Source organism: Nicotiana tabacum, chromosome 15 (genome assembly GCF_000715075.1).
Source record: "Nicotiana tabacum cultivar K326 chromosome 15, ASM71507v2, whole genome shotgun sequence".
Lineage (NCBI taxonomy): Eukaryota > Viridiplantae > Streptophyta > Magnoliopsida > Solanales > Solanaceae > Nicotiana > Nicotiana tabacum.
Genome location: NC_134094.1, coordinates 4,832,404 through 4,849,313, shown reverse-complemented (window position 1 = coordinate 4,849,313; position 16,910 = coordinate 4,832,404). Strand labels below are relative to the sequence as shown.

General features: G+C 39.3%; 1 protein-coding gene across 1 annotated transcript; it reads left to right on the top strand.

Annotated features, from left to right (window-relative positions):
- The first annotated feature begins 10,093 nt into the window (after positions 1–10,093).
- On the top strand, positions 10,094–16,378 carry LOC107792479 (TPR repeat-containing thioredoxin TDX-like). The gene is made up of 10 exons (XM_016614696.2): positions 10,094–10,342; positions 10,564–10,603; positions 14,243–14,407; positions 14,501–14,588; positions 14,681–14,761; positions 14,874–14,938; positions 15,194–15,334; positions 15,464–15,664; positions 15,742–15,923; positions 16,128–16,378. Exons 1-8 carry the CDS (start codon positions 10,233–10,235, stop codon positions 15,560–15,562), a joined length of 789 nt encoding a protein of 262 aa, XP_016470182.1. The 5' UTR covers positions 10,094–10,232; the 3' UTR covers positions 15,563–15,664; positions 15,742–15,923; positions 16,128–16,378.
- The last annotated feature ends 532 nt before the right edge of the window (positions 16,379–16,910 follow it).

Sequence of the window (16,910 nt, the reverse complement as noted above, 5' to 3'; positions counted from 1 at the left end):
AATGTCCACGCAATCTTCTTGAATTCGGTTGAGGGCTCCGAATCTCCTAAAATTTTATTGGCCCATCATAAGTGATCTAATGAACAATAGTCATAGTTTCACCGTGACGTTTCTTATTTTTTGATATTTTAGGGCCACACAACAAGAATTCAGGATGATTTTCGATTTTGTGTGTGTTAATGTCCCAACCATCATCATCAATTTGGGCGACAAGCTCCGAACTTTTGTGGCCCCATAAGGAATGATCTAATGAACAATACTCATCACTTCTCCATGACTGTTCATTATTTTTCTGGCATTTTAGGAGGTCATAAAATAAGAACCCAATAAGATTTTTAATTTTCGTGGCCAACTTCATAAATTCAGGCGACAGGCTCCGAATCGCCTAAAATTTTATGGACCCATCAGAAATGACCTATGAACAACATACATTAGTTCGCCATGAACGTTTTGTTCTCAATAAGGAAATAATTTAGTTTTTATTGATTCAAATTCTTGATAGTAGTTCATCCCAAATTTAAATATTTAACTGTAATGATAATTTTATTCACTATGAATTCTGTTTTAAGGAATAAAAGAATCAATATGATATTTTACTTTTGGATATTTGTGTTTGCAGAATCATTACTGTTACCAAATGCTTTTCCAATCTCTCTTGCCCCCCTCTCTATCTTTTATATTTTAAATATTATCTTAGTCATTTATTTTAGTTATTGAGTGTAAATTTTAAAGATATTATACATAAAAATTTACTAAATAGAAAATTATTGTTTGGAGAGAAAAGTAGTTCAGATATAATATGACTATTATAGTTCACATCTAATAACATGAAAGGAATTACAATTATATTACATTATTCAAATAAAAGATAAATTTATGTAAGATAATTAAAATATTAATTGGTTTTAAAGTCCAATATAAAGTTATAACAAAAGTTTAGGTGCAAGAAAGGGATAACTTCTAAAGTATTAGTGATTATTTTACATATAAATTTGCACCTTTTATCCACGATAAAGTTTTCTTAGTATATATTTCAAAATGTCATGGTTGATATTTTTATAACTTTTACAAGAACTAAATTTTCAAAAATAATACTTTTACTCATCTTTCGTGGTTGTATTTTTATAACTTCTACAAGAACTAGATGTAACGACCTGACTTGTCGTTTTAAGAATTAACGTCTCGTTCAGTGACTTAAGGTCTCGAGCATCTTCCTAATATATATTATGACCTGCGGGTGTAGTCGAGTTTGATTTTCGGAAGATTCGAAAATAAATTGAAAGAACAATTCTTATTTAGAAGCTTAAATGGAAAGAGTTGACCGGAGAGTTGACTTTTGAGCAAACGACTCCGGAATGAAACTTTGATGATGTCAATAGTTTCGTATGGTGATTTTGAACTTAGGCGTGTGTCCGGATTTGGATTTGAAAATCCATAGGACAATTTGACTTATTTTGGCAAAAGTTAGAAAATGAAAGATTTTTAGAAAGTTTGACCGGGAGTTAACTTTATTGATATCGGGGTCGAAATTCGATTCTGAAAATTGGAACAGATCCATTATGTCATTTATGACTTGTGTTGTGTGCAAAATTTGAAGATTGATTTGATACGCTTCGGCGCAAATTATAGAATTTGGAAATTTCATAACTCATAATTCGATTAGAGGTGCGATTCGCTGTTTTGACATTGTTTGATGTGATTTGAGGCCTCGACTAATTTTGTATCATATTTTGGGACTTGCTGGTATGATTTGACGGGGTCCCGAGGGGCTTGGGTATATTTTTGGATCATTGGTTGAGAGACTAGTGAAGTTAAGAAATTTGGAAGTTTGACCGTGGTCAATATCGGGTCAAGACGACCTTTTTTCAGTATTTTGAGTGCGCGAGCAGGTCCGTAGCATGTTTCTCTTTTATTTGTACTGAAAGCAACTATTGAATTTGAAAGCATGCCTATATTTCTGTATTGTTATTATTTATACTAGATTGTACCTGCGGAGCTCGTCACTACTTTCAGCCCAGAGGTTTGTCTTGTTACTTATTGAGTTGATTGTACTCATACTATACTCTGCGCCTCGTGTGCAGATCCAGGTGCTTTCGGACACGGCGATCATTAGATCTCAGAGTGCTAGTAGTTGGAGACCATCAAGGTAGCTGCATGGAGTCTGTTGACCTTGACTCTCTTTCTTTCAGTTATTGTATTGTTCTATAATTTCATACTGTGTTTTGTTAGTCAAACTTTGTATTCATATTAGATGCTCATATACTCAGTAACACCGAGTTTGGGGAGTGTTTATATCTGTATTTGTGAGTTTTCTTCCGCTGAATTTAAATATTATGTTTTCAAACTTCAAAGATATGGTGGTTTATTGAGATTGTAGGCTTGCCTAGTATCAAGATAGGCGCCATTATGACATGTAAAATTTTGGGTCGTGACAATCCCCGTACTAATATGTTGAGAATATTCCCCTTAAATAGGATAATATTGATGTGTTGAGATTATTCCTCTTAAATGGTATGAGATTGATGTGTTAAGATTATTTTCCTTAATCGGGATGAGAAGATTACTAGCAGAGGGTGATGTCGATCCACACAGAATTATGGTAAGACGGCCTAGCCGATCGGGTCGAGATCGGACGCCAAGCTGCGCACATGGTGATGATTGTGATTGTGATTGGATGTCTTTGGGTAAGACAATCATCGGGTCATGATCGAACTCCGTGCTAAAATCATGGTGGTATATCAGTACTAAAGATCTCCCAACCTAAAATATTGAAATTACTTGAAAACATATCTTGCTTCTAACTTTATGCTTTGGTATTGTTAGAGGCTTTCATTGCTCATATGATTATTTCTCCTTGTATTGTTACTCGTTCTATTGAGAGGGTGTTTAGTCTTACATACTGGTACCATTCCATATGTACTAACATCCTTTTTTTCGTGGGAGCTGCATCTTTAATGGATATAGGTGGTTCCACATCATGCGACATTGATCAGTGATAGCGGTACACCCTCCTCCCAGCTGACTTGGTGAGCCCCACTTCATTTCGGGGCCGTGTATCTTATGTTCCTTGTGTATTATATTTTGAGGTATAGCCGGGGCCTTGTTGCCGGTACTATCATAATACTCTTTTGTATCTGTTAGAGGCTCTGTAGATATAGTGTGGGTTGTACATTGGTGTTGGTAAAGTCAACCTAGAATTGTTGTAATTGAATCACATATTCCACTTCAAACTATGAATGTGTAATGTATTTTTGAAAATTATAAATGAAGTAACAAATGGTATTGAGATTGTGTTGTTCACGTGATCACCTTATTGTCTAATTAATGGGAATACACCTTCACTTTATACATGGGTAAGTTTGGTTAGAAAGCATCTAGCAGGCTTGCTTGACCGAATTATCTCGGTTGAGCGCCGGTCGCACTCTCCGGACCGAATCAAAATATGAATGGTGCCCCTCTGTAACAAATCAAAAGCATACCTGTATGACATCATCTAGCGCAATGGACTCAAGCCTACCATACGAAACACATCAACAGGCCGGGCCTTTCCCTCTTGGGTGCCCTCTACTCGCCTGAATACTCCACTATGACATGCATGTCCGAAGTCTAGGATAATCTCTCACCCTGTGGCTGGTATCTCCACACTCGAAGCAACCTCTCTGCTAACATGGCTGTGGGAACTGTGTGGTATGGATACTCTGAGACCCATGAGCACCTGAAACACTTTGCGAAGCCTGAAGTGAACTGAACTGGCTGACCCACAAAACCTCTGCCATGTCGTACCCTGCCTCCAAAATAAGGACCAGTATATCTCTCCGGTCTGCGAGGCCTCCTCTCCTCCCTGTCCTCTCTCTCCTGATCTCGCTTGTACTCTCTCTCGTGGCCTCGCCTATCTTCTCTCTCCTGGTCCCACATGCCCTCTACTCGGCAGGCGATCCCTACCACCTGCTGAAACGAAACATCTGACTCTAACTCACGAGCCATGCTGAACCGAATATCATGCCTGAGTCCCTCAATGAATCTACAGACACGCTCTCTAGCTGTGGCGACCAAAACAGGTGCATGCCTGGACAAATCACTAAATCTCACGGCATACTCTGACACTGACATAATGCCCTGGCGCAGGTGCTCAAACTCCGCGCGCCATGCATCTCGAAGGGACTGAGGTACAAACTCTCTTAGGAACATCTCTGAAAACTGAACCCATGCAAGTGAAGCTAACTCGGCTGGGCTACCCAACTCATATGCCTGCCACCACTGATAAGCCGCTCCCCTGAGCTGGAACATAGTAAAAGCAACCCCACTCGTCTCCACAATACCCATAGTATGGAGAATGCGGTGACACTCCTCCAGAAAACCCTGTGCACTCTCTGAAGCCCAACCACTAAATGTAAGAGGGTCATATTTCTTGAACCTTGCAAGTCTAAAGCTACTCTTCCTCAGATGCTGCTACCCTGACCACAGGTTGAACTGGGACCACAGGCTGTGTCGCCATGACACATGGAACCTGACCAACATGAACTTGTTGCTCTGGGGTGTGGGCGGCAGGAGTTTGGGTTCCTCCCCCGGTCTGTGAAGTAATTGGTGCAACCGGAATCAACCCCGCCTGAGCCAATGTACCAAACATGCTCAGGAACTATGCTAAGGTCTCCTGAAGTCCGGGGGTAACAGCAGGCGCCTCTGGTACCTGCTCCCCAACTAGAACTAATGGAGGCTCCTCAACTGCTACTCTGGTACGTGCTTTGGATGCGACACTTACTCCTCGTCGGCCTCTGCCTCTGCCTCTAGCGATACTTGCTATAGGAGAAGTGTCATCTATAACTGTAGCTCGTGTCCTCACCATCTGTGAGAGAATGGAATGATAAAAGTTCAAACTCCGAGATCAATAGGCTGGCACGACAGGAATGAAAGAAGTGAGGTTGTCCTAATAGTTCTATAGCCTCTCGAAGATAAGTACAGACGTCTTCTTACCGATCCGCAAGACTCTACTAAACTCGCTTATGACTCGTAGCACCTATGAACCTAGAGCTCTGATACCAACTTGTCACGACCCAATTTTCCCTCTGTTGGGTATCATGATGGCACCTAGTCTTAGGGACTAGGTAAGCCTAACAATAATTAAAACAACAACATTATTTAAATAGAATCTCTTACAATTCCCAAAATCGGTAGTACAAGTCATAAGCTCTACAGAGTGTTTGCTAGAAAACTTCTAAATACAACTGTCCAGAAATAAGAATAAACAGTGCAAAACAAAAACTGGAAGGTGACTCCGAAGCCTGCGAACGCAGCAGCAAGTTTACCTTGAGTCTCCACAGCAACAGTCCACACAGATAGCTAACGAACAAATACCTAGATCTGCACAAAAATATGCAGAAGAGTAGCATGAGCACACCACAGTGGTGCCCAGTAAGTATCAAGACTAACCTCGATGGAGTAGTGACGAGGAACAGTCAAGACACCCACTGGTCTAATAAACCGAACATATATAAGTACATGAATAACAAAATTATGATGTCTACATGAAGACTATGCAATATGGCTCACAATACAGTAATGGAATTAAAGCAAGAAACAACAAGTATCATCGGAATATCATGAAAATGACGCAGACAAAGTGAATGGAACACAACCTAAATCCGGAATCACGAATACAGCAAGGACAAGTAATAACTCAGTAATTACAACCGCTTTTACCTCAGGTTTTAGTCAACAACTCCACGAGGTACCGAACCTCGGACAATTCACAACTTACGGGTCTCAATACCTGAACCCTAACACTTGGCATCCTGTGCCCTCATGACACCTCATAACCGAACTGACGACTCACGTGCCAATAGAGCCATTCTTACATAGAAGACAAGTAAACAAGGGTGAACATCTATACTCAACAATATCAAGAACACCTCTTATCCGATAAGAGTGCTTAACTACATGTATGCTTGTGCAAGTATCCTAACATAGTCCATACTAGCAAATAAGCATAAGGAAGAGGAAGAACGGACAACACGTAGAATATTTTCTCACAGCTTTCACAAGATAAAGCTCACACAGGTACGTATACCACTACACAAAAATCAACAACAAGAATGCCCACAGGCCATAAATCATCACAAATCAATCCCTAACACATTCCACCTTGTCTCGCCATGTGTGTAATAGTAACATAAATGCCCGCCTTGTCTCGCCACACGTGCATAATAATGTTCCCACCTTGTCTCGCCACATGCGCAACCCATACATATATATATCCCACCTTATCACACCGCATGTGCAAATATCAATAGTAACAATAGCACGGCAGAAAGCTCGTGCAACCCCATAACAACAACTGCACGGCAGAAACCTCGTGCATCACAATAATAACAACCGCACGGCAGAAACCTCATGCATCACCACAACAAATACAACAACAACAATGACAATAATACAAAATACGACAAGTAAATCAACTCAAGAACTTTAATTCACAAAGACACGGTAGAACCAATTCACGAGGAATAACCACAGTAAATAATGTTAGGCGTAAAGAGAACAGCTCAACAAAGGGAAACTAATGTGTATCAACGATTCCACAATATACATTTCAACAACGGGAAAACTAACATGAGTCAAATAATTCCAAATAAAACAAGTCGACTAAGATATAGGATATCTAAAAAAATTTTTAAGGTTGAGAAATTACTAAGGATTTTCAACAATTTAATTAAGGATAAGCAGCGGAAAGATAATCATAACCTCAATTAAGACTGAACAATTATAGAATGAAATAATATAAATTTCAAATAAAGATAAGCAGTTATGAAAAGATAGCGTGGCTATAAAAGAGATAGCAGTTTCAATTAAGGCACATATGAATCAAGTAACGGTAATAGTTGATCATGAAGCAATTTATTTTAATTAAGCAGGTAGATGTGAATCTAGAAATTAAGGTATATAATCATAACAAGAACAACTGCAAATCCAATGAATACAAGGACCTAAGAACCCTAAAAGGCCAACTTTTCACAAATAAGTCCGTGCACGCACTCGTCACCTCGTGCACACGGGCTACAATCAACATAGAAGACTCAAATCCTAAGAGAAAAATTCCCCCACACAAGGTTAGGCCAGATACTTACCTCGAACCAAGCTCAAACAGTCCATAAGAATGCCCTTTCCTCAATTATCCGACTATGAATGGTTCAAATCTGACCAAACACAATTGCATATCATGAATACAACGATAATAGACTCATCTAATTAATGAATTCAATATTTTAGCAAAAAATCCGAAATTTGCCCTAAAATGTCGACCCGGGCCCACGTCTCGAAATCGGGTAAAAGTCATAAAATACGAACACCCATTCCCTCACGAGTTCACTCGTACCAAAATTATCCAAATCCGATATGTAAATCCCAATCAAAACTCAAAACTCTTAGTTGAAGAACTTCTTCCCATTTTTCCTAAATTTTCAATCCAAACCCAAAACTAAATGGAGAAAACAACTATAGATTAATGGAATACAACCAAAAATGAGTTAGGAATCATTACCCCAAAGTTTTCTCTGAAAATCCCTCAAACATTTGCCAAATTTCGAGCTCTCAAGTCCAAAAACGAAGAATGAAACCAAACCCTCGGATTTCTCTTTTCTGCCCAGGCGTGACCGCACCTGCGCATAATTAGCCGCATCTACGCAATCGCAGGTGCGCACGTCCAAACCGCACATGCGCTTCCTCTCGCTTCTGCGCGCCAAAATCCGCTTTTGCGAAGCCGCTGATGTGCACAAATTCTCCGCACCTGCGGAGACTGTCAAGTTTAGCTCTTCTCGCACCTTTGCCTCAACCTTCGCATCTGCGGGGAATTTTCCTCGCACCTGTGACCCCTGGCACTCCTCCACTTTTCCGCTTCTGCACTTGCCTCTCCGCACGTGCGCTCTCGCACCTGCGGTCTCTTCTTCGCAGGTGCAAAAATACCAGAAGCCTGAAGACTTAGCAGTAACACAAATAAAACTTTTAATCCGTTAAGCACCCGAAACTCACCCGCGGCCCCCGGGACCTCAACTAAACATACTAACCAATCCTAATACACCATACGAACTTAATCGAGCCCTCAAGTCACATTAAACAACGTCGAAACTACGAATCGTACCATGAATCAAACTTATAAATTTTAAATCTTTCAACTTCTAAAACCCGCGCCGAAACCTATCAAATCAACCCGGAATAACGTCAAATTTTGCAGACAAGTCCCAAATAACATAACAGAGCTATTTCAACTTTCGGAATCGCATTCCGGCCCCGATATCAAAATGTCCACTTTCAGTCCAAATCTCCAAAAATTCGACTTTCGCCATTTCAAGCCTAAAATCAGCTACAGACCTCGGATTTATAGTTCGGATACGCTCCTAAGTCCAAAATCACCCAACGGAGCTAATGGAACCGACAGAATTCTATTCCATAGTCGTCTTCACATAGTTCCGACTACAGTCAAAATTCTAAGACTTAAGCTTTTGTTTTAGGGACTAAGTGTCCCAAATTACTCCGAAATAACCGGTAATTAAATTCAATCACGCACGCAAGTCAATACACATAATATGAAGCTGATCAGGGCCTTATGCCGCCGAACGAGACTTAAATTCTCAAAACGACCGGCCGAGTCGTTACATCATATCTTTCCATCAGGCCAGTCCACAATTCAAGTGAATCTTTCACTGTCAAATATTCAACCTTCAAGCCTGCATCCAAATGATGACGAAGGAAAATCATGGCCTTCGCTTTGTCCTAGCTTGATGCCTCATTACCCTGAGTAATGGTATCACCAAAGCCTTTAGCGGCTAAGTGAATCTCAGCATCGAGAATCATGATAGGTAATTCTTTTCAGAAATATCAATTGCCACAAACTCAAGCTTTGACAAATTCGACATGGTGAAAACTATCAAAGAAGATAAATAATTAGAAATCATTAGGATAATAGCGTAAAGAAAAGATTGACATAATATCAAATTTGTGATCTATATACACTAAAGTGATAATTCCATAGAAGATAATACTATTTTTTTTTCAAAGTATTAGTATATTATTTATGTTAACTAGAACAAAAATATCTTCTAACTTTAACACAATTTCAACTTCCTAACAACATAAAACAAGTATTCTTATCTCAATTAATTCTATTAACATGAAACTTAGTAACTTTCACGTAACAATCATGCAAACAACCTAAAATAAAGAAACATGAAAATCTTTATTTTTACACATGTCCAGTGATGTAAGAAATTATAAAACTTCATATTAAAGCCACTAATCATGAAATCAAAATATACAACAAAGAAAACAAAAGGAACATATATACTTGAACAATGAAAAGATCTCAATTTCGTGCTCATAACGTATTAAGAAATGTAGCTCAAAAAAATAATATAAAACAAGAAAATAAGTAATAGAATAAGAGAAGAAGAGATAACTTTCTTATTTTATCAAGTGTTCAAGTATGCCTCATATCACATTTCATGCCTCTATTTATACTATTATATAGAAGGTTATAAAATGATTATCTTAAACATGACATTAATAATTGAGATCATGGGGAGGGGTTATGAAGGTGTGCGAGTTACAATCATAATAGTAATGAGTAGTGAGAGGTTATTTACATCATGAGTGAAGTAGTGAGAGTAGTGGACATCCACATTTACTAATAGTTTTACAACAAGTATAATATTCCAGCGAAGGGGATTCGAACATCCTTCTGTTCCCCTAAATTTACCCCTGGCCTCAAGGATCCACATGCACTTTAAGAAATAATTTAAACTGTAAAATTAAAAAGGAAAAAAGTCGATGAAAATCGATTAATAAGAAAGAAAGAGAAACAAAGAAACTGGAATTTGATTGTGTTTACACGAAGAGGAAAAAGGGTCTAAGATAGGTATTAGGACCATAAGTGCACACTTTGTCAAAGAATGCAGGTCATCAGTGTTCAATGTGAAACAAATGGGATTATTTTGAATCTAAGTCCAAAATAATGAACTATTATGAAGTTTTTCGAATAAAAAATCTAAATTTAGAAGTTTCTAAACAAAGCTAATAGAAGTATCTAGAACACCCGCTTCACAGGTCCGCTAGTAAACCACAGCAGTAGCAATAATTGAAGCAAATCCCTATTTCAAATCCCTCAAATTCCTACTTATTGAATCCGATCGTTCTTCTCAATTTGTATCAATTCAAAGAACAAAATATAGGGTAACGAAAAAGCTATGGACGCAACAAAGTTGAATAAACTGAAGCAATTCGTTGAACAGTGCAAGTCCGATCCTTCACTTCTCTCCGATCCTCCCCTTTCCTTTTTCCGTGATTACGTTGAAAGGTACCCTATTTCACCTCATTAAATAAATAATTTTCATGGCTCGAACCCGTGACATATAGATTATGATAAGGGTAACTCTACTGTTTGGTATAAGGGTTTCAAACGACATTTCGTAAGCAAATTTAAGTATATAAATGTATTATTACTACTCAGCATACTGTTGTTCTGGTGTTTGCTGAGTGATTCTCAGATGGATTTATTTGTTTGATTTTTTTTGGCAGTCTTGGTGGTAATATTCCTCCGGCTGGAGAATACAAAGCGGTATTTACCCTAAATCAGTAAATGTTATGGCATTGTATATTTTGTTCTTTTGGATATATTTATGGTTCCACGGTAACATAGGTGGATCTAGGATACAAACTCTATGATTTCAACTTTTTAAGGTTCTTAGCATTGTATTATTAGAAATGGTCGGTTCATATCTATTACTTGTTACAGTTTTAGTAGATTTCTACACATAAATTTATGCGTCGCAAAAGTACGTAGTTCAGATGAATCCGATGTCGCCACACTAGATCCGTCTTTGCCTGGTAATCGCCACGAGAGTAAATATGTTGTGTCTGGTAAACCCTCGGGCTTTGATTTAGTGGTAAGAAAGCACCACATGATGTGTGGTTTAGAATACGTCACGTGTTCGAACCCTGTGGCGAAAGCGTGATATTTAAGTGGAGAAGGAAAGAGGGGTGGATCCATTATTCGTCGAGTTTTGAACCATGTGCCACGGGTTCTCGAGGATTTCTTCGTTATAAAAAATATACATGCTACATTTGGTTACTTGAATCCTCAAGACCATCTTGGATTTCATAATTAGCAGGAAATGATACGCGAAATCCTTTCCTTGTTTAAATAGGGAAACAAAATACTTCAATGTCCTTATATTTGTTTAAATAGGGACGATAAGACTTCCAAGTTCAAGTCATGAAATAGGGATATACAAGATGACTGGCCGTAATATGTGGGATACGTATTGTTTGAAAAGGTAACCTACACTCTTTATTTTATCCAAGCAGTTATTTGTTTTCTCGTGAGCTTCACATAGCCATTGAATACTTCCACGTGAATGGTGTTTTCGAGAGAAGTATCAATGCTTCTTTTATTACTATTGTGCCTAAGAAAGAAGGTGCATCTTGTAATAGAGATTACAGGCCTATTAGTCTCGTGGGGAGCATTTACAAGGTTATTTCTAAAGTGCTGTCCAACAGGCTCAAGAAGGTTCTTGACGTGTCTATTTCGTCCTCCCAGAATGCATTTGTGGAAGGTAGGCAGATCCTGGACGCTGCTTTGGTGGCAAATGAACTTGTAGACTCCAGAAGGAAAAATAGAGAACCCGACTTACTGTGCAAGTTGGATCTTGAGAAGGCTTTCGACCATGTCAATTGGGAGTTCCTGGATTTCATTATGATGCGGATGGGGTTTGGGGTAAGATGGAGGGGATGGATCGAGTTCTGCATTTCCTCGGTCAGATTCTCTGTCCTGGTTAATGGTAGCCCATGTGGTTTCTTTGGAAGCTCCAGGGGTCTCAGGCAAGGTGATCCCATATCCCCCATGCTATTCATTCTAGTGATAAAAGAAGAAAGCAGAAGGCGTGGAAGTTCGCCCCGTTAGCTCTCATGTGGGTAGTATGGGGGGAGAGAAATAGGAGAGCTTTTGAGGAGATTGAGTCTCCTTTTTCACATCTTAAGAATAGTCTTTTATCTTTGATCGCTTTTTGGTGCACTCATTTAGCCCCTACTTGTATAGAAGATTGGGCGTCTTTTGTAGAGAATCATGTTCTGATGTAAATTCTCTACGTCTTTGGTATACTTCGTGTACACGGGAGTTCTCTCCCTTTTGATTAATACAATTTACCTTATCAAAAAAATAAATGCTCTGAGTAAAATGATGGAACGTGCGGCGGGCGGAGGCTTCTTGAGAGGATTCTCAGCTCCGATCGGGTACTCAGTGCCCGAAGAGTCTCATTTGTTTTTTGCGGATGACACCCTGGTTTTCTGTGATGCCGATATGGATCAGTTGACCTACCTGAAGCAGGTCCTGCAGTAGTTTCAGATAGTATCAAGACTCAAAATCAACCTCGGTAAGTGTGAGATTTTTCCGGTGAGTGAGGTTGCTAACATTGATGCTTTGTCTCATGTTCTCAGATGTAAGGTGGGTTCTCTTCCCACTACTTACCTGAGTCTCCCATTGGGCGCTTCCCATAAGGATATTACAGTTTGGAATCCAGTGATTGAAAGGGTTGAAAAAAGATTAGCAGGCTGGCAGAAACGGTACTTGTCAAAAGGCGGTAAGAAAATGCTTATTAAAAGCACTTTATCGAGTATGCCCATCTATTACTTGTCCCTGTTGCAAGCTCCTGTGAGCATCACAGAAAAACTGGAGCGACTTCAAAGGAATTTTCTTTGGGATGCGGCGGATGGAACTAGAAAGTTTCATCTATTGAATTGGTAGACAGTCACTTCCCCAAAGAAGTGGGGTAGACTTGGAGTAAAAGATCTTAGGGTATTCAACAAAGCTTTGTTGGGGAATTGGCTGTATAGATTTGGGGTAAAAGAGCATGCTCTATGGAGGGAGGTCATAATAGAAAAGTACGATTTCACGGGAGGAGGTTGGAGGACCAAGGCAATTACAACACCTTTCGGGTGTGGCATGTGGAGGAGCATCATGAAGAATTGGGAAGGCTTCAATGGCAACATCATTTACAAGGTGTGAGATGGAAGGAGAATCAACTTTTGGAATCACAGGTGGTGTGGAGAGGATACTCTGAGGGTCTCTTTCCCCACGTCTTCTGCGTTTCAAACTAGAAGGAATCGATGGTCCAACAGATTCGCAAGGAGCATGAACGAGGGTAGTATGGGACCTCTCATTTAGAAGGAACATGCATGATTGGGAGATTGCGGAGCTCCAAGATTTGTTGGCACTGCTGTATGGGCAAGACAGGCCCCAACCATCTTGTGATTCTTGGAGATGGGGGTTACGTGACGATGGTTTGTTCACCGTAAAGTCATTTTACCAGAGTATGTTGGTGAGAGAGGAGGCTACGTTTCCATACTCCTCGATCTGGATTCCTAAGGCGCCCACGGAGGTGTGCTTTTTTGCATGGCTGGCGGCGAAGGGAGTGATTTTAACTGCTGAAAATATGCGAAAGAGAGGAATTGCACTTGTTAGTTTGTGCTATATGTGTAAAAGCTCAGGGGAAGAAGTTGATCATCTTTTGTTGCATTGTATTGTGTCCTCGGGTTTGTGGAGGGAAATCCTGAATCTTTTTGGTGTTCAATGGGTGATGCCAAGCACGGTAAAGGAAATGGTATATAGCTGGGCCGGTTTCCGTAGAAGAAGCAAGCAAAAGGCATGGAAGTTCGCCCCGTTAGTTCTCATGTGGATAGTTTGGGGGAGAGAAATAGGAGAGCTTTTGAGGGGATTGAGTCTCCTTTTTCACATCTTAAGAATAGTCTTTTATCTTTGATCGCTTTTTGGTGCACTCATATAGCCCCTACTTGTGTAGAAGATTGGGCGTCTTTTGTAGAGAATCATGTTTTGATGTAAATTCTCTACTTTTTGGTATACTTCTTGTATATGGGAGTTTTTGCTCCCTTTTGATTAATACAATTTACCTTATAAAAAAAAATAGTCCTAATGTCATGTGTATACAAATATCAAAGCAGAATGGATATAGAGGATTCATATAACGGGCTTCAACGAGTCTGGAATAGGGATGTAATTGATAGAGTTATCGGGCTTCTATACTCCTTCTATATCCATCCATTTTGCATTCGTTTAAGACCTTAATAAGGAGGATCTTTTTAGATCCATGGTCTAAAATAATTTGTGGTGCACGCAGAGAAAACAAATGCTTTTCTATGAATTCCAATTGTCTAAAACGTTGTGCACTATTTTGTTGTGCAGAAGTCTCATGTGGTGGCTGAGAGTGATGAAGAAATGGGTGATCTTGAGAATGAGACTCATAAAACAGGGGCTGCTGAAGAGGAAGAGGAGCCTGAGATAATTGAATCTGATGTTGAACTGGATGAGAGTGACGCTGTGGACCCTGACAATGATGAGCCACAACAGGTCTGGCTAACTGACATTACCCTTTTGCTTTTTTGCTATGGTTCATGTTTACATTGAAACAGTAAAATGAACTTTTCAAGTTTAATCTTCTAGATGGGAGACCCCTCTGTGGAGGTTACTGAGGAAAGCCGTGATGCCTCTCAAGAGGCCAAATCTCAGGCCATGGAAGCAATTTCTGAAGGTGATGCTGATTGATTTGTAGACCTTCGCACTTTCAGCGTGTATTATTCAGTTGGCGTTGCATTACTCATGTTTGTTGCTTGTTGTTGATAGGTAAGCTAGAAGAAGCAAGTGAACTTTTGACAAAGGCAATTCTCCTCAACCCTACTTCAGCAATTATGTATGCTACCAGAGGTACAGTTTGCCATATGCTTCTCGACTTGGATAATATTTTTGCTGGTTTCATGTTATTTCATTATTCATTCGCATTCATTGAGTGACAATGTGAAAGTCTTGATGTTAACAGCCACAGTGTACATCAAAATGAAGAAACCAAATGCAGCCATACGAGATGCAACTGCAGCCTTAGAGGTTGATCTTACCACTTGATTTGCTTGCCAAGAATCTGATTCTGGTCTTTATTTTTTTATTTTTTGTCTATTCCAAATATCCGCATTGAGTGATTATTACTACTCATAAAGCCTTTATGAGGAAGTATCCGGAAGGCCTCAGCAGGTATATACTTGTCATATGCTTTTCATGCTTGGGGAACAGATGGATCATTACATGCATAGTAGTCAACTTTGTGCATTTAATGCATTATTTCTCATTCAATTGCTATTACAGATCAACCCAGATTCAGCTAAAGGATATAAATCACGTGGCATTGCACGAGCCATGCTTGGACAATGGGGCGAAGCAGCCAAGGATCTTCATGTGGCCTCCAAGCTAGACTATGATGAGGAAATAAGTGTTGTGCTTAAGAAGGTTGTGTCCAGTGATATAATGTCAATTATATAATGTCTTATTATATGGATGCTAGTGTTCCTAAGCTTTTTATGTTGTGTGCATCATGATAATTGTCAAGTGATTTAATTACATATATATGTGTCGCAGATTGAGCCTAATGCATGTAAAATTGAAGAGCACCACAAGAAGTATGAAAGGCTGCGTAAGGAACGAGAAGATAGAAAGATTGAGCGTGAGAGACTATGAAGAAAGGCTGAAGCTCAGGTGAGGTTTGAAAGGCTGCATAAGGAACGAGAAGATAGAAAGATTGAGCGTGAGAAACTACGAAGAAAAAAGGCTGAAGCTCAGGTGAAACCTCAGTTACTTGTTTGCTTACATATTGGGCTTTTTAACTTCTCTGAACTCTCTTGTGATTTATATCTCAGGCTGCTTATGAAAAGGCCAAGAAGCAAGAATCATCATCATCAAGGAGAGCTGGTGGCATGCCCGGAGGCATGCCCGGGGGCTTCCCTGGTCGCATGCCCTGGGACGACTTCCCTGGTCGCATGCCTTGGGACGACTTCCCTGGTCGCATGCCCGGAGGCAGGAATGCCTGGAAATATTGAATGTAAGTAGCTGTATTTGTATACATTCACTTGTGATGCTTATACCATTAATTATGATGAATAAGTGTTAGAGTTAGTTTGCTGAGGATTGTTATCACTTATCAGAAAGTTTTTTCATTACTATGTAAACTGAGGAGTCATCTGTTCACATTTTTTTTTTTCTATCAATGAAGTTAAAACAATCTTTATGTTTTTTACTTGACCAGGACCCTGAACTAATGGCTGCATTCCAGGACCCAGAAGTCATGGCTGCGCTACAAGATAGTCATTTCCTTTGATCATAATCCATTCATTTTCTTTATTCTAGTACATGGATTTCTTAGATAATGTGTATGTGTGTGTGCGTGTGTATATAAAAAGAAGATTATCAATTGTGCAAGATCCATAATCATGGTTTTGTAATTAATGTCCCAACGCCTTAAAGTGCAAAGAATGTCATCCTATTAGTTTGGTGTGATTGACTGACCTTCTATATAGTATATATTACACTGTTACCCAATTAATCACCTCTTATTTTGAAGTATATCAAAATAATTACTTTTTTAAAAGCGAAGCTTCTGCCATCGGAGCATGCACTGTACTTTAAATTATATAAACTATATAATACCTTGGATCCGTATTACCATTCTCAGGATCATTTTACCCTATTCTCCTACTTACTACGAAAGAATTTTATAAAGGAGTTGTATACCTTATGCATAAGAATCGTTGCTCTATGTGGTTCTGTTTAATTGTTATGTTCTGCAACTTTTTATCTTGTGCATCTTTCATTTCGTCCGAGGTATGATGGAGCATTTTCCTATCCTTCTCCATTTAGGAGAGTCTATTCAGATTCTTTTTTTGGCTTACCCAAAGAACCCCATCTAGAATCTCTCATATCTTGAAATTGTGTCTTTACGAAACCAACAAGTTTCATAGCACTAATAATATCTTGATCTTTTTTTGTAAAGCCATATTCAAATCATATGTAATTGCCAACACTTTCAACA

Coding starts and splice junctions, on each gene's coding strand:
- LOC107792479 (XM_016614696.2), top strand. CDS start 10,233: ATGGACGCAACAAAGTTGAATAAACTGAAGCAATTCGTTGAACAGTGC. Junction 10,343..10,563: donor TTCCGTGATTACGTTGAAAG/GTACCCTATTTC, acceptor TTTTTTTGGCAG/TCTTGGTGGTAATATTCCTC. Junction 10,604..14,242: donor CGGCTGGAGAATACAAAGCG/GTATTTACCCTA, acceptor TTTGTTGTGCAG/AAGTCTCATGTGGTGGCTGA.